We start from the raw sequence: 22,066 nt of genomic DNA, 5'->3' as shown, positions 1-22,066 counted from the left end.
AAGGCAGTGCAAGGGTACATCCCTTCGTGCAGTGTTTATATGACAGTTGGCATAGCAGGGGTGTAGTGCTTGMAATTCTTATTTTAAAGATTGAGCCTTGAGGCTGCATCACTAGGAGACATCAGATTTATGTGTTTTCTCCGGGTAGATTTGTCAGTATTCTGCTCCTATTTTAATGTTACAGAGATCATAGCATCACCGCACAGTTCAAAGACCTGGATGGGAAGCAAGCTGAGCTGCCAGGGCCCAAACACCCAGATTGGTACTGCAGTATCTGGGTTTGTATCTGGGCACCCTGCCTGCCTTAGTGAAGCTTGTCTCAAATAAGTGGAAGCCACATATGGATGACAGTGCTTAATAGTGTACATATATTGTCACATCGCCTTCACTGTTGTTAATTCTGACCTTGAGCTAGTGTGTGGCTCTAGGCAGAGGCAGCTGTGCTGAAGATAGGTCCATCCTTTCACATAGCAGCACATGCCATCGTGGAAAACCGGTAGGTACATTAGAAACACACCAGATGGCACCTAAAATCAGCCTGCTTCAACTCTGTGTTTGTTCTGCAAGAGTTTCTGACTAGTTTAGGTTTGGGGGAAAAAGTAGAGTGGCAGATTTGGTGGAAAAGTGAGAAGTACTAAAGGGGTTTCAAATCTCTGCTTCCCACACTCTCACTGAGGTTGGCCGTTTGCATTCCCTCTTGCTGCAGGAAGTTTGCACAATCCCTGTCACCTAGATCACATTTTTATCTGCCCCTAGCTGTGTAATTTTGCCTAATGTTTTGTAAAAGCCTTGGGTCCTGGGCTCAGGCATGGCCTACAGAATATATCTGCCAGAGAAAGATTCTTCACTACTTCTATCTGGAAAAAAAAGGCAGTCAGGAATCCTACTGCCAGCTGCTGCTCTTTTGGCTTCTTTAGTCATACCCTTCCAGTTCTCCTGTGTAGCTGTTGTTTGTGTTTTTTAGATCAGAATATTTGGCATGAAATATTTTGTGGTCGTACTAGATTTGGTTTTCTATATTTGCATTTATATATAGTCTATAGGGCTTTCAAACTGTTCTACTTAGGTTTTAAATATTAATAGTTAAGTATTAAATATAGCTAATGTAATTGTTTTCAATTATTTGGATTTATAAAGACTAAAAGACTTTCTGTGGCTGAAAGTATTCACTGCTTTCAGAGTGGATCTTACAGCAGTTTTAACTTAAAACAGATTAACAGTTTTTACTTCCACAGTCTTCATTGTTCGTTGTTAGCCTAATGTTTTAAAAACTTTATAACTTGCAATAATTTGTAATAATCGCTTAATGATACTTTATCGAATATATTAGAAGTTTTACTGAAAGTTCAACTGAATGTTCATATTCAGAAAACTAATATTCAGAAGAAGAGGAACATCAAATGCTAGCTTCCACAATAACAGCTTCTAGAATATTAATATGTTTCAGAATATATCAATCTGGTCTTTCAAGGGGTTAATGATATTGCATTTCTGTTATAATAGGATTTATGTTCGATAAGGTGCTATATTAATTTTTTTTTTCATGTTGATTGATACACTAGATATGGAAAAAAAAAAGCATTCTGGGCAAACCCTTTCAACTGGTGTTTGACAGGATACAAAGATAGTTATTAAAAAGATTTGATCATTCACTACTTTTTTTAAAAGTCTTTACTGTCTTCTCAACAGTATTTCTAATTAATCTTTTTTTATATATATAATTTAAATTTATGTTTAGAGGCGCTACATATTGTACTTCAATTTCTTCACCGTCATTCCCAGTCTCTCTGAAAAACACAAGCAGATGTAAAAAAAATGAGGTAGATGAATAAATTGCTTATTTGTATCTTGTTGGCTTTTGTTTTGGGGTTTTCACTAATATATTAGTGGGAGATAATAGCAGCTCTAGCAAGTTGTTTCAACTCTTATCAGCTGTCACTTTTTATGCCTTTATAGCTGCTTCAGTTTGCCTGCTCACTTAAAATCCTTGATATGTCCCTTTGTACAGTGTTAGCATGCACAGCACCCTTGCTAAATTCCTGGGGATTTCTAAACTTCTTTCTTCTTCGTCTTTGTTTTAAATAGGTAGATGAGGTGTGTGAGTTGGTATCATCAGACCAAACCAGACCAAACGTAGTTGCAAAAGTTATTAAGCTACAGAAATTGTAGGGTTCCTTTACAGAGTCATGACAACTTGAAACAGGTTGCAATCTTTAATGATCTTTCTCACATGCTGCCCCTCAAGATAAACAATGACCAGAGATCTTTTTGTCATTAGCTCATTATGACTTTCTTTTCCATTGTCCAAGGAATTCTATATTGCTAATCTTAGAAGGTGAAGTAGATGAAATTTAATTCTAGGCTACTTCGCAGCAGAATATCAGAATATCTACTATGAATTCTAGAATCTATAAACTACTTTATAATTTTATAATTTATAATCTACTTTGAATCTGTATATTGACTTCATAGATATTCCTCTGAAGAATCAAAATAAAATGTTACATAGTGTACTAATACTTCAGGTTTGCTTTGCCCAACGTAATTGAGAAGGGTTGTCTGCCTTATTCACAAGGAGGTGGTCAGACTAATACTTAAAGTACTTGGAGAGAATTGAGAGTTGAAGATGTATCAATCCATTCAGTTATTTCACTGATAGTATGATCCAGAGCACTTACACAACATCCATAAGGCCTCATTCGGTATGAGCTCTATTACTTGTTTTGTGAACATCTAGGATAGTAAAAATTAATTTTTGATAAGGGAGCTTCTGTTTTGTACTTTGGTTTGTATTGTCATGTATTGAACATTCATTGATACTACTGAAGAAAAGGCATAAAAACTGGAAAGATCATTTTCTGCTGTTGAAGTATTTCTTTCACACACTGAACATCATCATAGGTAATTACAATATTAGTTTTTACTTTTCAAAACTTTTAATTTTGTATGCTTGTATTTAATCAAGATATATAATCTGTGGACTTTAAAATGCTATTCCTCTGGCTGAATGTAGATGTTTGCAAAAGTGTGCCGTGAATCTCAATAAAACCTTGCTTAGCTGCATTCACTGTAGAATGAGCTCACACACTTAGCTTACCTCAAGTATGGTCACCTCAGCAAGGTGAGCTGAACTGCAGCCATACAAAATCTTAATTAATTTACTTATTTGGCTATATAATTCAAGACTGCATCAAATGCGAGCTGTGGACCAAATGATCAATGTTTTACTTCCTAAAAGTTCTACAGATCTCAAAGTCCAAAAATGTTGCATCACACTGTGCTGAACCAAATGTATGCAGTGCAAGATTATTAGTATCTACTTTTGTACAGAAAATCAATCAGGAAATTCATCTCTGGTTTTATATAATAGTTGCCTAATTCTAGTATTTGAATGAAGCCAAAACTCATCTCTCAAAGGAGAGATGAATTATGGAAATACTTGCCACAAATAAAATTATGATTCTGTAATTGTTTCTTATGAACAACATCTAATAAAAAAAAGTAATTTCAGAAGGAAGACCCCGTAGAACAGTTTTTACTGCAATGGAAATTGTTCCTGGAGTAATTGCTGCTAAGGATTTATTACAGTCATTAAACTCAACAGCTTTATTAGTCCCTAAAATGCCTCTGTTTTTATTGTCTGATTGCTTCTCCAGAGAAGTTGATTACAGTGGTTTTGCCTGTTCCAGTAGCACAGCTTAGAAAGATCTTTTAATTATTCTAGTATTGCTGGCTTTAAATCGACTAGTTGTAGTTACTTGCTTTTCGTATTTTTTAACATTTCATAAGTGGACCATTTAGATGGGCTGTAACTCAACAAGTGAATTTTTTTTGGTCATGATCAAATTTGTATTCTTCAGGTGCCCACTGATGTGCTCATTTCAGGTGCCCATCTTTTTGATAAATAAATTATCCATCTATAAGAGCACCATCACCTGTTTCACAGCAGTGATAGGAGGGTGGTACCTGTGATACCTCTGGAAATTCCTTTCTTCAAGAATTCATCAGTTTAAGATTGGCACAATTAGCCTTCATCAAGAATGATTATGAGAGGGCATCATGCATAGAAGTTTCCAATATGTTTAAGGAGTTGTTGAGCAAGTGAGGTATCCATTTTGCTTGATTTGTTTTGCCCTAACAGAGATGGGCAACTAAACCCCTACCAGTGTCAACTGAAACTCACTTATGAGATACTTTGTTTTATAGGACATAAGTTGTCCTATAAAAATATTTACTACACTAACAGGAATTACCTGACATTTTACACCAATTTCACCCTTTTATTCCACTCAGTTATACAGGACCATGCAGACATTTGATCATTTGAGGACATATGTTTAGAAATAGTAGAGCTTCATAGATTTTGTTAATTCCTTAGGCAAATTTTTGGATTAAAGTTTGAAGTTTGCTCTTGAAGTTTGCTGAAATTACACTTCCATTTTAATTATGTGAAAAAATCAACATAAGAGTTTCAAAATAATTTGCCTCATAGATATTTTTGAACAGGAAAACAATTACTTAAGAAAAAAAAAGAAAAACCTGATTGGTTTATATGAATATTTGCAGAACTCACTTTCATTATTTTTTTACATAGTTTTTCTTTTAACGTAGAAAGCTAATAGTAGCACCTGTAATAATACTAGCACCTGTATTTGAGATTGTTTTCGGTTTTAAGGCATAGTTTATAATTGCTTACAATTTCTTTGGACTTAAACCATTGAGGTGAAATTTTCCATCAGGACAACAATTTTGGAAATTGAGTAGTGGAAAGTGAGTTGCTTCTAACTCAGGCAGAGATAGTTTGCAGATGAATAACTTGGTGCTGCAGTGTGTGTACAAACATGAGAAGCGTTTCTTGCCAAAGGAACAAAAAGGAAGAACTAGAGTAGGGCATCAAGGTTGGGAACAGCCTGGGAGATGATGGTCCCAGAGGAAGGAAATGAAGGAGATGAACAGAAGATTAAGGGTTCATAAGATGCTACAGAACATAAAAGCGTGTGTGCTTAATGCTTGCTAGAGAAGTCAAGGAAACTGGTATTTATCCATTTAAATTTTTGAAATTCAGTATTCTTTTATTGGCACAAAGCTATTAGCAACTAGTACGAGGACCTTCTTGGAAAAATTTCCTTTTATTAAGAAATGAATGGAGCTTGCTTGCTTAATTATAACTTTGACATCAGGGTGCCCTGAGGTGTATAAATGTATTATAGGAATTCTAGAAACAATTGTAGGACCAGGTGGGACCCCGAGTGTTTATTTAGGTTATGTTGCTGGCCAAAAACCTTATCAACTACATATCCTTCCTGGCAGATGATTTTACGACATGTTCTTAARATCTTCTAGTAATAAGGATTTCACAGCTGCCCTCAGCAGTCTCTTCTACAGTATCCCTAGATACTCTTTTCAGATGATCAAGCCATTTCTTTTTTCTTGTACCAATTTTAAGCCTTTCATTCCTTGACCTAACTATGGTGATAGAAAGAACGTATTATTTCCATTTCTGTAGCTTCTTTTTATGTAGTTTTATGTAAACACTTTACTCTTACCTTTTTCCCATTCATTTCTGCTTGTACAGGTGYGGAGAGTTGGTTCCTCAGACAATTCAAGACAAAAATATTTTTAAAAAGTCCTTCAGAAGTGAGAAATATCATCAACTTTTATTCAATTGATTACTTATCACTTTATGCATCTTTGATCTTGAGTATCTAGAAATGCATTCATTATTTTTCAACTGATACTTCTCTGCTTTATAGAAAAAGACTATCACAACTGTTGGTGATGATAAGGTCCCTTTCATCATAAAAAGCACAAAATACGTGGGTATTTTAGTTTCTGTGTGGCAAAATAGGCATATAAAATATGTATTTTGTTGTCACAGAATTACAGAATCACAGAATATTCAAGGTTGGAAGGGACCTCTAGAGATCATCTTGTCCAACCTTCCCGCTCAAGCAGGCACACCTAGAGCATGTGGCACAGGGTGGCATCAAGGCAGGTTTTGACGACCTCCAGAGAAGGAGACTCCACAACCTCCTGGAGTTGTGATTTGTTTGATCACATTGCAGAATATTTAGTTTATGGCATCTTTGATACATTGCCACTTCCAAARTAATTTCCTTCTCATTGTTTTTCCCATATCGTGAGGCAAAAGGGAAATACAGGATAGTTAGTCATTGCTGGCCAAAGTTTATTCTTCAATAAAAAGAGCTAGCATGTGATTTTCTACGACACTTCTTCCTAGCTTGTTGTTTTAACAGTGGAGAACATCTCTCTTCTCTGAAGAAACCTTTTGTCATCCACTATGTAATCAGTCTTCAGCCATCTTATGGTAGAGGGTAACAAGCCTCCTCTTRCTTCTAGGGAACCGTTATTGAAAATTTTCAGTCTTATTCTTGCAAGACCATAGAATGACATGTAAAAGAATTATTACCACTTTAATGCTCAATCAGATAACTGTAAATCTCACAAACAGTTGTGTGACCGTGCATTTTTTCAGATAAATAAATTCATAAGTTATTGGGGAAAAAAGAAATCCTTTGAAGCCAAAGCAGTTAACTTCTTTGTAACATCCAATTTTAATATATTGGGTCACATCTGCTAAAGTATTATTACACTAGAAGGAGGCAATGTATAATTTATTAAAATACCCCTGCAGGGATAGCAGGCTATCTATTTAATATACAGAAATGCTTGATGGTTATACTGAAAGCTCCCCGATGAATCCTTTAGCATAGCAGTAAAATGGGCAAATGAAAATAATTGCTCATTATATAATGTTTGCAGTGTTATATTGGTGCCTAGCAGCTGAATAATATTTATGTTAACAATTCTTTTTCAGCTTTGCATATTGATCTCCTGCTGGTCTAGAGCTGATGTAGAGTTGCACTGAAAATGGAAAGATAATACTTTTTTTTTTTCCTAATGGAGGCTGGCAAAAAGGCTCTTCCAACAACATGTCATCAAAGTCAGAGGGAGGGGAAAGAAGTCCTAGAATTTTGTGCCAAAGACTTCTGAGATTTCCATTCGCTCTTCTGAGCTGTTTCTGTCACATCTCCTTGTAAACTCRAAGGCACTGTGAAAAAGAAACACTCTCCTACAGGCAGTCAGAGTTCTTCAGTGGGTGGGAAAGCCTGTCTTTCCATCATCTCAGAGGAGCTGAGCCACGTCAAAGGAGTGCCACTGTTGCTGTACTTAACAAGTTGGAGAAGGGCTAAATGACTGTAGGTCTTTCTGTGAGCTCTGAAAGTTAGCAAGCTGACAGTTATCCATCCTGTCTTAGTAACAGCACAGTTGCTGAGTAACTGAGTGATGTTAGAAACAGATTTTGATTCATGGCACAGAAACTGAGAATTGTTTTTTCTGTTCTGTGTCATTTCTTGCATGTGCAACTTCAGGCAGCAGAAGCAAACCTAGTGCTGGAGAGTGTGGTGTCCAGCTGGAAGCTTCCTAGGCCRTATCTAGGGACTCCATGTGACTGGTAGGCTTCAGAGGTTCCCTGCTAACAACACATGGCACTTAAGARCTGTGAACTCAACCTATGTGGAAAGTTCACGTACAGAGTTACTTTATTTCCCCGTTATCAGTCCCTGGGACCAATGACACCAGTTTGTTTTGTACCTGGTTATGAGAAAGTCAGGCATCAGAATTAGCAATGGTTTTGTGAAACTGAGGTGCATAGTTTTTGAATGCAATTAACTGATCAAACTGCAATTTGTCAGAAAAGATCTTTTCAGAACTTACCTGTTAATGATTTCTAAATGCAAGGTCTTAGGATGGATGGATCCTTGCTCTTATGCTAGTTCTGTGAGTTCTACTGGACATGAGCATATAAATGTTCAGAACAGAACCCAAGTTGAGATCATTTTATTGTTTTAAGCTGCTTGAAAACAAAATAAGTCTATCACTTTCACCACTTATTAAGTATTAATATTTAAGTCATGGCAAGACAGAGTGCCAGCCACAGAGTGAAATAAATTCAGTTCATTTACATTTTCTATGGGGGAAAAAAAAAAAAAAAGATTTGGGAATCATCTGTATTCTGAGCTAATTGTTCTATACTAAAGACTATTTTGTTTTATTCAAAGCACTAGTGTGTTCACTAACATAGTGTTTTAATAGATTTCATTTCATTGTGCAGCTGGAAGGTTCATTCTTCAAGTTCCTGGAAACAGAAGTTTTGTTTGGAAAAAAAAAAWAAWTTTTTTTTATTGTAAAGAGGGTCAGTAGGAATATAATAATAATGTAGTGCTTCTGTAGTACCTTTCATTTAAAGGTCTTAAGAGATTTTTATATTCAAAGCTTCTTAAGACTTTTATGAATAAGTAAATAGGATTTACTGGAATTGCTTTAACCACTGCTTAAAATTCTATCTTCCTCCCCCGAAAAGCAATATCATCTCTTTGACTGTACCTACCAAAGCTGCAGGATAGTTTGTAAAGGAAATGCAAGGTATATTCAAATTGTCTGAGTTCAGTTTTGGACATGACAATAAAACTTTTGTGCATCTYTGGTTCTTTCTGTTTAAGACTTTTTATCTCATACAAAAACAGTTGAAACTCTAGAGTGAGACACTGTAATGCTTGGGCTGGCTTCRTGTTGCTTTAGTATTAACTGTGGCTCAATCTTTCCCTCAGGATCCCCCTAGATAAATTATTTGTATGCCTAAAGCTTAGACCAAGATCAGGGTYTTGGTGAGGGGAAGGTGTTATTTAATAAATCATGAGCACAGCTTCTAGCAGCATGTGGCTAGTCTTGGTGTTGYTAAATGATGAACCTGACAGCCTTGGAAGCAAAATAAAATATGACTAATTACAATTCCTTATGAAGGATATCAAATATACTTATTACAGCATTATAGCAATATTGTGGTATTAAGCTGAGTGCACTAGATCTCATCTTCCCTTGAAGGCAAAGGAAGAAGAATGATGTTTGGGTTTAGCTTAACATAAATCAATCATGGCTTTTTCTGTTGAAATTCTTACATAGAAATAAATAGTTTTGATTCTTTTTATTCTATTACTGACTTACTGACAAGAGAGGGAAAAAAAATAATGCCTAACTTTAAACAAAATACCTGCTTTTAATTACAAATATACATAACATGTAGTTATTTGTATCAAGGAATCTCTATTTTAAAGGAAGTGCAAAAGCAAAATTTGCCTACAAGACATGTAGAGAAAAGAGGTTTCCTGCTGTTAAATTCTTTTTAAGTGCCTCCTGATATTTCTTGCATGTAATACACTTAATGCAACTATACAGAGATAGTTTGAGTGATTGCTATAAAGTAAATAGCTGTTTAAATTGACGCAATTCAATTTGCTTCAAACACAATTTGCATTCCACMACTTAATTCAAAATTTGCTACATACTGCTATGGCCCTGCTCATGTGTGATAACTTGCTTAAGCTACTGAAGCTTGATCACRTAAAAGGATCTTAACCTGCAAATTCCCTGTTGAACCTACTTTGAGCAGGAAGTTGGATTAGATGCTGGATTAAGTCCCTTTCACCCTGAAAAAAACGATGATTCTTTGAACTTTTTTTTTTCTTTTTTTCATACACAACAGGCATGAATGTGTCTACGCACAGCTTTAGAAATGAATAACATTTCCTGGTAGTAATGTTATTCACAACAGTCTTATAAATGTGGAAAAATAACATAGTTCTTCACTGTCTAATGAATCATTTAGATGACTGACAGCTGAAAAAAAAATCTTTAAATATACAAGATGAAAAACCCATGATCAAAAACTCCTSTGCAAAGTTACTCAAATGCAGAATTGAACATTACTTTTTACCATAARATTTTGTGACAGTAATGAATAAATAGGAAATCAATTTCTTTCTGGTTTATTTTGAAACTGCCTTGCAGGAAAATCATACCTGTTACCAGTACATTACTGATCTGTAGTTAAAACCTATTTCAAGCAATTGCTGTGGAATATGAAAAAGAAAGTAATGAAATGTGTGTGTTTAAATCTTTCCTAGCTAAAAAGAAGAAGAAGCCAAAGCTCTTAAACAAGTTTGATAAGACCATTAAAGCTGAACTAGATGCTGCAGAAAAATTACGTAAAAAAGTAAGTTTTGCATGTTCTGAATGTTTTCATCTCTGCAGATGTAGCATTTTTCATATTTTCTTAATTTTTAGAAGATTTTTGACTGTGCATATTTAGGTTTATATTGCTGCCTATACAGCCTCAGAGTTTCTATAGGTCTAGGCTTGTCTTAGTCTGTTTCTGTTGCTCTTTTTCTTTAGAAGCCTTTTTTTTTTATGTGGTAGAAAATGCATTTTGGTACTTACTGCTACTTAAATAATTGGTTCATCATACTGAGACATAGCAGAAAATTCTGATGGTCCCAGAGCTTCAGCAGTCTGATTTTCCATCCATATCCCTTGCTGAACTGCAAACAATCATGTAGGAGTTTCTTGTAGGAAGTAGGATAAGCTTAGTAGCAAACCAGATGCATGTAATATTTATTTGAAGCTTGCAAGATAGTTGTGTATAATAACTGACTCATATTTATACAGCTGTAAGTGCTGGATGTGGCTGCAGGATCGGATGCCAAGTGTTATAGAGTGGCACTTAGCTCCTATTTTATAGAGCTGCTGTTTCTTCTCAGCTTCCATTCTTGTTTRCAAATCAGTATCAATCATGAGTGTCAATCATAAGGTACTTTCTGACTTTGTATGGACAAGGAAAGAGATGCAGACAACATGTGGAGGTCTGAGTGAYATAAGAATTATTCTGAAAATTCAGGGAAAAATTCATATGCTTACAAATGGTTCAGTACTACTTTCCCTCCAAGAGTCACAGTTACAATACAGTGAGTCATATGCAGAGATGAAACTTCCAGTTATGTATAGAGCTTTATTATTGTTCTGTATGCTACTTTCCATTTTATTGTAATATCTCTGTAGTCTCTACTGTGCATTTTGGTATAGTAAAGTGATAGTCATCTCAGTATTTTTTTTTTTTTTTTTTGTATAGTCAACAAAGGAAATGTCAGTAAAAGAAAGCCAAAACTATTAATTTTAAACATAGGAAGTGGATGTATTGTTTTATGACAAGTCACAATAAATTTCTCACAAATAAGCAGCGAAACTAAACAAAAATGAAAGTGAAATCTGTCGATTTGCAATCTGTTTTATATTTTGGTTTTTAATTAGAAGAAAMTAATCTTATAATATGTCATTTTCATGCAAATAAAACCTCTGTCTTCCAGGGAAAAGTTGAAGAGGCTTTAAGGGCCTTTGAAGCATTAGTGAATCAGTACCCACAGAGTCCTCGAGCAAGATATGGAAAAGCACAGGTACTCAAAAAAGTAACAAATTTTAAAATAAAATAAATAAGGTAAACATGTGGTAACAGTAAAATTATAGACACAGACTTCATTTATAATTTTGCAGACATTTTCTTAAAAAACAAATGGTTTATGTTATCTGTGAAATTGTATCCGTTTCTGTTGTCCTTACTTCCTTAGGTACTTTGTCTTGCCTTACTMTAGCTTTAGTCTAGAGACATGAAGAGTAAATAACACAAAAAGATGTATAGCCTCTATAGTTCTCATGAAAACGGCGAATGGGAAGAGAGAAAACTCAGCTGATGTTCTCCTGCAGGAATGACAGGCAGAACTTAGTCACTGCCTGCTGGTTGCTGCAACTGGCAAAGCAACACACATCAGTCTGCTCTGGGCTAACTACTGCTTTTTGCTTAGTGAGGAATATCAAGAGGCATGCAGGAAAGGAAAGAGATTTTCAGTTTTTATAGGGAGACTGTTAAAGGTTAAACCCCACAAATTTGTAGTCAAGGAAGCTTAATTAGTTCTTTTGCTTCTGGAGTAAGTTTTTCTGTTATAGATCTTGCCCTCTAGAAAAAGAAAGCATTGGAAAATAAACCCTATGTTCATAATAATTTATGCCATTTTGCAGTGTCTCAGAAGAAGATAGGCCTTGTATTTTTATAAATGGTAGGATTATCCCACTCAACTATTTGTAATAARAGCCTGTTTGAACTCATGTTAATCAAGATGAGCAAAGTGAAATCTTCACAGAGCAGGGGAATTGTGTTGTTATGCAATTAGTAAGGCATTTGGATAGGAGTTACAAGCAATTTGCWCTTGTTTGATAGTAGACATGCTAAAATCACAGCCACAGTTATCTGAAAACTTACCACAAAAGCTCTTGATACACAGTAGGCTGATCCTTTAATGCTGTGTGCAAGGGATAGCCTGCTGAACTCTCTGCCTCTTACACTAGCAGAATACCTAACTTCRCATATATGTTACAGTTTTGTGTTACATGTATGGATACAGTTTTCTTTTAAATTAYGTATTTAATATTTACTTCTCCCAGGGATCCATGATTAAATATAAGAGAATACTCTTCTTGTCTCTTCATTAGCTCACATCTTTTAGGGAGGAAGGCAAATAACTGAAGCTATGCTTTTTGCCAGTCAGAATTCTTACCAGTGACACAACTTGCTGCTTTGCAGTAATCTGTAACTACTATATACCACCTTAGCAATGCTTAAAAGTCATAATTTGCATATACTTAATCTATATGGGAATATAGATTAAAAAAAAAAAGCTGTAAATTCATTTCCATTTTCAGTGTTCTTTGTACACTCTGGTTAGTATGATACTTTTTACTGAACAGCCACGTTAATGACTGATGGCACTTTTATTGAATCCAGTGTGGCTTAGATGAAGCTGTTTGAAAGGAATGGGAAATTCACTGACAGAAGGATTAAGATTTACRTTGTAAGAAACTTTTCCTTTTAAAGAAATATTGAAAAAATATTTTACAAAAGATAAAGTGCATTCTCATCACTATCAATGAGGGGTAAGAGAGGGGTAAGGTGAAAATTCAGAATTTTACCACAAGAGTGTTTGCTCCCCTTCTCTATGAAGTGCAAGCCAGCATTGCATGTTAATTTTGTAGATTCTATGTTTATTAAGATGTGACGATTGATTTTATTGATCTGTAACTAACTTTAAAAGGCTACTGTTTTCTCCAAAATTCTGCAAGAGATTTTTTTTCAAAATCTCAGGAGTTCCCAATTTGAATTCTGGAGCTGTACTTACATATCAAAGATATTCAACAGAAATAGCATCTTTAAGTGTAAGAACAGTAGACAGAAATATCTTTTCTTTATGGTTAAGATATAATTTGTAGCATCTATATTGGTGAAATTAATCAGATCTTATTCTGATTTTTTTGTCTCTTTCTTATATGTCTCTTACTATCCTCTACCCTGCAACTTCATCGAAAATGGGAAAAGCAAACTTACTAGTGAATATTAATCTGAAAAATAAATAACCTTTTAAAATTGATTTCTGAATTTATCTCTGAAATTCACATACTGACCCTTGGCTTGCAGTTGACCTCAGCCCATCAGGGCTGAATAAATATACTGTTGGATATTTTCCATAYTTAATTTCAAAACAGCAGAACACATCACTGAATATTGAGAATCGTGGTGGGGGAGAAAGGGAGAGCAGAATTGCAAAGAGGTTCAGGGGTTCCAGATGTTAACAGCTGGCTACATGTTTACAACTACTGTGTATATAATTGTCAAAACAATGAATTTAAATTGACCATTGTGTATTACTACTGATGAGATCAGTTGCTACTTGGTTCACTGAATCTGTAATTTCACAGCCGAGATCTTATACTTTATTTGGTCTCTGCTCTTGAACTTGATGAATGAATTAAAATTCTTGAAGCATTATGTATGTAATAGTAAAGCCAGTATCTGGCTCAGGAAAGTTTTTGTGCAAAATTGTGCCTGAATATCAGAAAAAAAAATGTTGATGTGTTTAGATTTACATCTTGCTACGGGTATAAGAGTAGGTATAAAAATAATGCATAGTAACTCTTTTTTATGCATATTATGAAAGAGATTTCTTTAATTTTATAAAGCATAAATTCTTACTCGCACAAATTTTGCCCAAAAATRTTTGTTAATGTTTGTACTGCTACTGATGCTATATGTTTTGGATACAAGTTTTCTCATATTTATGCTCTCAGTTTGCAGAGAACAAGAATCAGCCATCTTTTCATAAAGCACAACCAACTAACCTTTCCTTGTTCTTTCAATACTGTAAAGATTAAAGATAATTTGAAAATAATCCTATGTATAAAACATTACAAAGTTTTCCATAAGAGAAAATAAGATWATTTCCAAACAGTAGCTTATTATGTGTTCTAATAATAATTTTATGATTCCACCTAGTCTGAAGATGACTTAGCTGAGAAAATGCGGAGTAATGAGATGTTGCAACAAGCCATCAACACCTATGATGAGGTGGCTAGTCTACCAAATGTGCCTTCAGATCTGATGAAGCTGAGCTTGAAACGAGAAGCAGACAGGCAGCAGTTTCTTGGTAAGATCTGAGCCCGGGCTAAACATTGCAAAAGATGTGTGAGTAAGACTTTTGAAGATCAGTAACAATTTAAAAGCATCTTGAATTTTCAGAAGAGTATTTCAAATTTCTTAAAGACCTATGAAGATTTTTTTTCTAAGCTACTGTCAAACTGATATTTAATGACAATTCTGAATGACAATTCTGAATGAGCCTTCAGATAATTACGCAGAACCTCCTATGAGTAACTATGGTTGAAGATGCTCCAAAAAAGTCTGTTTTGACAGACAAGCGGGATTTTTTTTTTTTTTTTTTTTTTTTGACCGAACCAGGCTTATGGGGATATTAATGTCCTATATAAGGTCAGAATAGAATGGAATTGAACTTAGGGGTTAATGTTTCATCTTGCAAGGTTTTCGTTGTGTTGTTGATGGTTTAGAAAGCTTTATTTTTGTAAAGATGTATACATAATATAGAGCATAAAAATGCACATATAGTAAATGTTTTATAAAATATATGTGAAAGCTGTTAACATACTGTTATAAAATTGTAATTTCAAAGTATGCCTTTATCAGAAGAAACCACATATTTGATATTACTTGTAATTTTCTATCAATGTTATTTGTTTGATTAGCTGAATTTATTCCATTCTCTTCCAGACTGAGTTAACAATAAAAACAACTTTGGTAGCCACTAGACATAAGCCTAAGATAGCTACATGAATTGCAGAGCATCCTGTAACCATTCAACTAATGTTCTTGATCCTATTTAAAAATAAATAAATAAATAAATAAATAAATAAATAAAATAGACAAATAACCAGCCAATAGATTTATTTGAATAATAATAATAAAAAGGCAGACAGTCACTTAACTGCAGACCTATATTCATTAGTTCAGGGAACAATCTTTTGAGGCACTGATATACTGGCCCTTTACGCAACTCTTGTGTTTATCTTGTCCTTTGCTTTTCCAAATGTGTCTGTTAAACTGATAGGTGAACTTCATAATTTTCTTAAGCTGCTGTATATACATCAGTTCCTATACTTAACTTATACCACTGCCTTTAAGCCACAGTAGGAAGGCTTAAAACAAAGCTAAAAACAGAGCACTAAAAAGTAATGGAAATATTTGAAGATTTAAATCTCAGTCCTGAGATGTACAAGAGTTGTGATTGCTATATGGAAACACAGCTAAGTGAGGTGTTGAAAAGAGTTCTAATACATGAACTGGATTTTAAGATCAGCTTGTTTTGACTTTACTATGTTTCAGCAAGACCTTGTCAATGTACATAATTTTAAGTATATAATATTTCCTAGTTGTAACAGTGTGCTTAATGACTTCAATTAATTGAGAACTGAGTTTATTTTAAAGTGTTACTGTTTTTATTGAGCAATCTCACATCTACAAATGAAAGAGCAACCAAAGTTTAAAAAATATTTGTTGTTTCTGCTACACTGTGAACAATTTTCCACTAGAGGCTCCCATAACACTGCTTGATATATATTCTTAGTGATTTCCTGAAGTATTCCTCGTAAGACTACACCTCATGTGATATTTTAGCAGTTAAATATTCTCCTATTTGCATAAATTTATTCTCAGGTTCTGCATGAACAGTGATCATTAGTGAAGGTGAAATATCTGGGTGTAATTTGTGTTTTCGTAGACTGTGTACCAGATAAGCATGTTATGTGAGTTATTATTGTTACTCATATCCATATCTTTATCTAGGTCGCATGAGAGGTTCTCTGGTTACTCTGCAGAAATTAGTTCAGCTYTTCCCCAGTGATACTTCCTTCAAGAATGACCTTGGAGTTGGTTACCTCTTGATGGGAGATAATAGCAATGCCAAGAAAGTATATGAAGAGGTGAGCTCTCATTCCAGCTGGGAAAAACATGCTTTACTTGAATATGTTCATTCAGAGAATGGCCTATTTTAACTTTTCAGTAGTTAAGCAAGTTGCATGTCTGTGTTTTTTTTCCTTATCTTTCTGTTCCAGAAACATAATATTTTGGCTTGACTGCAGTCGCTAATTTTCTTCTCTCAGAAGACTGTAGTTTTGAATTTCTCTGTTTACTGTAATAATAATAATAATAATAATAATAATATCACTGGAAATGACGAGAGACAAACAATAGTAACTACACCTTACATTCATTACCCATGTATGGAGAACTATGTATATTGTTTCTTTTTTTTTACTTTTTTTAAAATAATTATTTTAAATTATTTTAAAATATTTATTTTAACTTATTTCAACTCTGAGAAATTTTCCTTTTAGAAGTGGCCATTCAGAGGATTGAGATTATGCCCGTTTTGACAAGTTTGAACACTGCTAGTATCCATAGCGGTTGCAGATAAGATGGTATAATATGTGGGTCCTAGTAAATGGAGACTTTTTACTTTCTACCATCTAATAAGCAGTTATAATTAATTTTTTATTTCAAAAATCTTTACTGTAAAAAGTTCTTTCTTTTAGTTGCAGAAATGGTGTCTGAACACTGAACTGCAGATCAAGAGAATTTTATTTTTASATCTGTAGTGTAGTGTAATCTGATTCAAAATATAGTCTATTTTCTAGTGTATATTTACCAGACTCTACTGCACTGTGTCCATTTGAGATGATTTCATTTTTTCCTAATATTTAAGTTCTTTCTTTTGAGTATTTTACTTAGAGAAGCATAGTGTGAAAAGTAGTCCTAACTGAAATATAGCTACTTTTATTTTCAAAGACCTACATGCTATGGTAAAATTTTATGGAAGAGATCTTCATTTGGATAGTAAGTGTACTTATACCACTTTTTATACCTGCCGTTCTGCCTAAATGACTTAATGCAACATTGTACACTCTCATATAAGCCAGCCCTGGTTGAACTATCTCAGGTACAAGCAGCAAGAGAGCCACATTAGAATAGTACTCTGCCCTGGCTAATTAGCCATAGATAGCCCCAGAGGTTAATTTCTATATTCATGATTAATATTTAATGGGCTATGAACAGTTTAGTAAAACTTTTTTTCTAAACATAATTAATATTGTATGCGGCAACAGCAACAGAGTAATACAATTTACATTAAATACTTCCAGTGTAAGTTCTACTGATTGTATCTCTTCACTTCTCTTTAGGGGCTCTGAATGTAGATCGTGCCTTAATGCAAGTCAGTGTAGTTTAAATGAACTGTGAGACAAGAAATTCTATTCTGTCTTAATTAATTAGATATGTTTGTCCTATAGGTAAAGGAATTGTAACAAAAGTATATGGATAGTAAATATTTCTGTCAGTCATTTTATTTGACCCTGCATGTACAGATTCTTTGAAAAAAATTATTATGTATCAAATCCCAATAACCCATCAAATGACATAGCCAAAAAGCATATAAAAATATGAATAAGGTAGTGCCATATTTTCTTCTCTTCGTGATCAAGTACATATTTTCTTCTCTTAGTGATCAAGTACATTGTTACTATACATTGCCAAGTTCACTTTTTGCTAATGTTGGCATTTTATTGGCTTAACAGTAGATTCTCAACTTCGTTGTTCTTTCAATAGGAGCTTCTACCTGCTAAAAGAAATTCAGTGCTGCTATTTTAGCTTGTAGCATTGCAGTGATGTGTGGAATTCTGTATGTAAGGCTTGAAAAAGAAGAGAAATTGGCCCAGGAGACTTGTTATGGTTTTACTCTTAACTACATTGAGGAATAAATATAGACACTGACTGGAAAAGACAGAGATAGAATGCTATAATGTATATTGACATTGTATGCATGGTATAGATTTAGTAATGTCAGGAATATATTTGGAGAAAATAATACTTGCTGTCTTGTATTTGCTGATTGTGGTAGACTCTCAGCCAGTATCAGCATCTCTAATACCAGTGACTTCCAGGCACCTGTGCTGATCTTCACATGCTAAGAATCCCTCCTGATCATCTGCCTACCCTTATTTTAAAGAAAGAGGATATGTATCCAACGGATTAKCTTGGCTGTGTAATTTGTATTGCATAGTGCTACAAATAATATTAAATCATATAAATGTTAGATTTCTAGTAGATGAAGACATTCTCTATGCACATAAATTATCCCGGTAGTGTTGGGGGTACCTGTTTCAGAATGGAGGCCAACTAGTGTCACCTTTAGCCGAAACATTTCCCACACAGTGATTCCCTCCTACAGCTKCCCTCAAACTGCCCTGGCACAGTCTCCCGGAAGTATCCATCTGTGCCTAAGTAAGATTTGACTTCTCTTTTGCATATGGGATTTTCTGTCTTGCAGAAATAAGTTGSGTTTTAGACACTACTTTTAAATCCTGTTAAAAATACACATTTTTAGCTTAGTTTAGTACCCTATGTCTTGGCCTATCAAAAAGGTGCACAACCCAGATATACAGTTATAATTTGTCCATCTTCTAGTGTGAGAACCATGAGATACGCCCATTGTTCTGCTAGAATTTGTGCTGTTCTGCCCTGTGATGCCACAAGGCTTCCTTACAACATTTTTCTAAACTGCAGTCACAGTGCTTCTCAACATGGTGTATTCTCTGTTACCAAAATTGGTTTGTCACTAGTATAAACCTATTTAATGTTAATGTATCATAGATGTATTTCTACATGCCAGTTCCCATGACTATGCTGTAGACTTCTTCAGAGAAACGCTTCTTTCTTTCAAATTATTCACGTCTACGCTGTGTAACTGAAGTGTTAGTAAGACCTTCAGTTCCTCAGTGGAGCATACTGTCACACCAGAGAGATGGTGGAAGAAGAGGGACAAGAGAAAAGTAATGCAGCTGGCAGATTCCAGATATGTTAATTTTATTTTTGAAACTTGGAAGTTTAGGTTGTTCTAAAGAGAAACAAAAGCAAATGAGGAAAAGTGCAGCCAAGCCAAGCATTTATCTAAAAACTAGTGATAGGAGGAAATTGCATGGAATCGCTGCGTAACAAATATGTATACAGATTGTTAATTTGCCCTGAACAGTTGCATTTTGAAAGTAGATCCATGCATTAATATGTAATTCATTTACTGTCCTACAGGTTCTAAGCCTTGCTCCAAATGATGGCTTTGCCAAAGTACATTATGGCTTCATCCTGAAGGCAGAAAACAAGATAGCAGAAAGCATTCCCTATCTAAAGGTATTGTTCTGAATTCAAGTATATCTTTTCCTAATAGAAAACGAGTATCAGGATGTATAAAATTATGGTAGCAAGTATCAAGCTAGAAGCTAATACCAAATCACAGCTTAAATTACATACTGGAAATGTATTGGAATTATATTCTTACACCACCACCAATGAACTGGAACGAGTTTGTACATTGAGATTCTTCAATTCCTAAACACTGAAGCCCTAATTTGCAGTATCTAAAAATGCTCTCTAAAAATGCTTGGATACCCAGTGGAACATGGGGTGGTGTGCATATGAGGYATGCACATACAACTGCCTTGCAATGAGAGGACATGGGATCTGAAAAAAGATACCGTTTCTCAAAGACTTTTTGACTGAGGTATTTTATTCATTCAAACTAAGTTTCAGGTTACCATGGTAGTTATATTTTATAGCCAGTTTTATAGTTTAACTCTGACATAGAATTGGCAGCTTATTTACAGCAATCAGAAAAACTATTTTTAAAAAATACACTGGATTTCTTCTTATCCTTTCTTTAGGAAGGACTAGAGTCTGGTGACCCTGGCACAGATGATGGACGCTTTTATTTTCATCTAGGTGATGCCTTGCAGAGGATAGGAGACAAAGAGGTACACATCCTTTAAAGTTTAGACCTCTAAGAGATTTGCATAATCCTGCAAAATATTTAAGCATGGACTTAAAGTTGAAAATGTTGAAAATATATGTTCAAATTTCCCATTTCTACCACTTTATAGAAAGATCTTTCCCATCAGAGAATCTGATGTCTTTCCCAATACAAATATTACTTTATATGAAAATTCTGTGATACTGTGATACTACACTGTTTTACAAACCTCATTTTTTTCCCAAAGTGCAGCGTTGCATCAGCATTAAAGTGTACAACATAGAAGACCATGAGAAACCTGCATCTGGGACCTGGGTTACTGTGCTTGTTCATATTTTAAATTAACAGACCAGAAAAATAGAAATTAGTGCTTCAGATTTGTAGTATACTTAGCAAACACAAACATACTGGAAGCTATAAGAGTTTATGATATGTTAATTTAGTAAATCCAAACTTAAATGTATAAATTAGCCCAACTGTAATGAAGAGGGGGAGGGAGCTAAAAGTATTTACTGAAAACTATTATTGGTAATGAACTTTACTATGGATATCAATTTAAAAAAGGTTCCCAGGTGGCAAATATGGAGAGAAGAAAAATATAAGAAATGTAGTCGAGAGAGATATGAAAATCATTACTTTTTAATTGGTTGTATAGTAATACCCATGAAATATTGAGAGTTAAAATACTGTAAGGAATGCTGACCTCAGGAGTATCAGTAGGTGATCCTCCAATAGACCAGTGAACTAAAATAAAGCATATGTTTAGGATCTTTCTTTAGACTAGTTCATCAGATCTTAGTTTATTTAAAAAAAAAAAAAAAAAAAGACTATTGTTACAATACTTTATGCTTATACACAGTAGGGCTAGAGTTTTGGAATGTAATAAGATATGATTATTTTGAGTTGGGTTGTTTTCTCTGAAAGTGTTCTTCCAAAGGTGTTTCTTGTTGTTTGTTTGTTTGTTTTGCAGTTATTTACAAGTGGCTTCGTTTTACATTTACACACATGTATGCACACATACAGACACAAATACAAACACACATACGTTCTATCTAAGTCTGTCTCTCCATCTCAGAGCAGAGAACTGAAAAGAAAATCTCTTTATGCTTCCCTGGATTGAATGACTAAGCCTAGAGCATCCTATTACAATGTGTGACTAAAGATCCCACACAGACATAATTAACRTGCAACATCCCAAATCCCAGGATAATTATGTGTTAATGTTTATGGAGTTAATGGTCAAATATTCTCTAGAAAAAAAGCTTTAATCAATGACAAGTGAACTTGTTTGAACAGAGGAGACTTAAATTTATCTATGGAAAGTCCACTCTAAGCTACATTTTTCTTACTGACCTTGCTTGACTTACTGAACTTCAAGATATAATCAAGGAGACAGATCGATATTTAAGGAGTATGTGAAACTGCTATCACTAGAGGTTCATTGAAGGTAGATATTCATCTATTAGAGGTAAATGAGAAATTAAAAATGTGATCTAGGTAAATTGTAGGGAAATAGTGTTGAATAATTCAATAAAATGCCAAATGGCAAAAAAAAAAAAAAAACATGCTCCTCACATGTTTCTCTAGGAAATTATGTCCAAACCATGAAAAGTCTAGATGTTTGTTCACAAAGAAAATGGGGGGGGGGGAGGGGAGTGAAAAGAGTGCAAGGCTGTAGAATTAGCAAAATCCTATTCACATGGAATATATAAACTCTCAAATTATTTCTTGAAAACAATATGTATTGTTGTAGCTGCCTTGAATAGTACAGTGGTCATTATTTAGTCTTTCCATTTCTAAGATCTCCTTGCAAAAGGAAAGATTTCTAATAGAAATTCAGGACTGGAAATATTTGAGGTAATGATGCAACAGTTTAGATCCACAAAGTCCATTCTGTGTTTTCATCGTCTCAGAATTTCTTTTGGTACCAGAAAGCAGTCATCTTTAATCCATGCATAGAG

General features: G+C 34.4%; 1 protein-coding gene across 3 annotated transcripts in view; it reads left to right on the top strand.

Moving 5' to 3' along the window:
• The window catches only part of ASPH (aspartate beta-hydroxylase), an 88,026-nt gene that overhangs the window by 49,496 nt on the left and 16,464 nt on the right, over positions 1-22,066 (top strand). For all 3 annotated transcript variants that reach the window (XM_026036289.1, XM_026036290.1, XM_026036288.1), the window contains 6 exons: positions 9,987-10,075; positions 11,223-11,309; positions 14,234-14,384; positions 16,094-16,230; positions 19,391-19,489; positions 20,020-20,109. In XM_026036289.1, coding sequence (XP_025892074.1) covers positions 9,987-10,075; positions 11,223-11,309; positions 14,234-14,384; positions 16,094-16,230; positions 19,391-19,489; positions 20,020-20,109 — 653 coding nt within the window. The remainder of the gene's footprint in view (positions 1-9,986; positions 10,076-11,222; positions 11,310-14,233; positions 14,385-16,093; positions 16,231-19,390; positions 19,490-20,019; positions 20,110-22,066) is intronic.

This window comes from Nothoprocta perdicaria, unplaced genomic scaffold (genome assembly GCF_003342845.1).
Source record: "Nothoprocta perdicaria isolate Ctin4 unplaced genomic scaffold, notPer1 scaffold_175, whole genome shotgun sequence".
Taxonomy (NCBI): Eukaryota; Metazoa; Chordata; class Aves; order Tinamiformes; family Tinamidae; genus Nothoprocta; species Nothoprocta perdicaria.
Note: the sequence above shows the minus strand (reverse complement) of the source record. Positions and strands in the feature narration are given on the sequence as shown.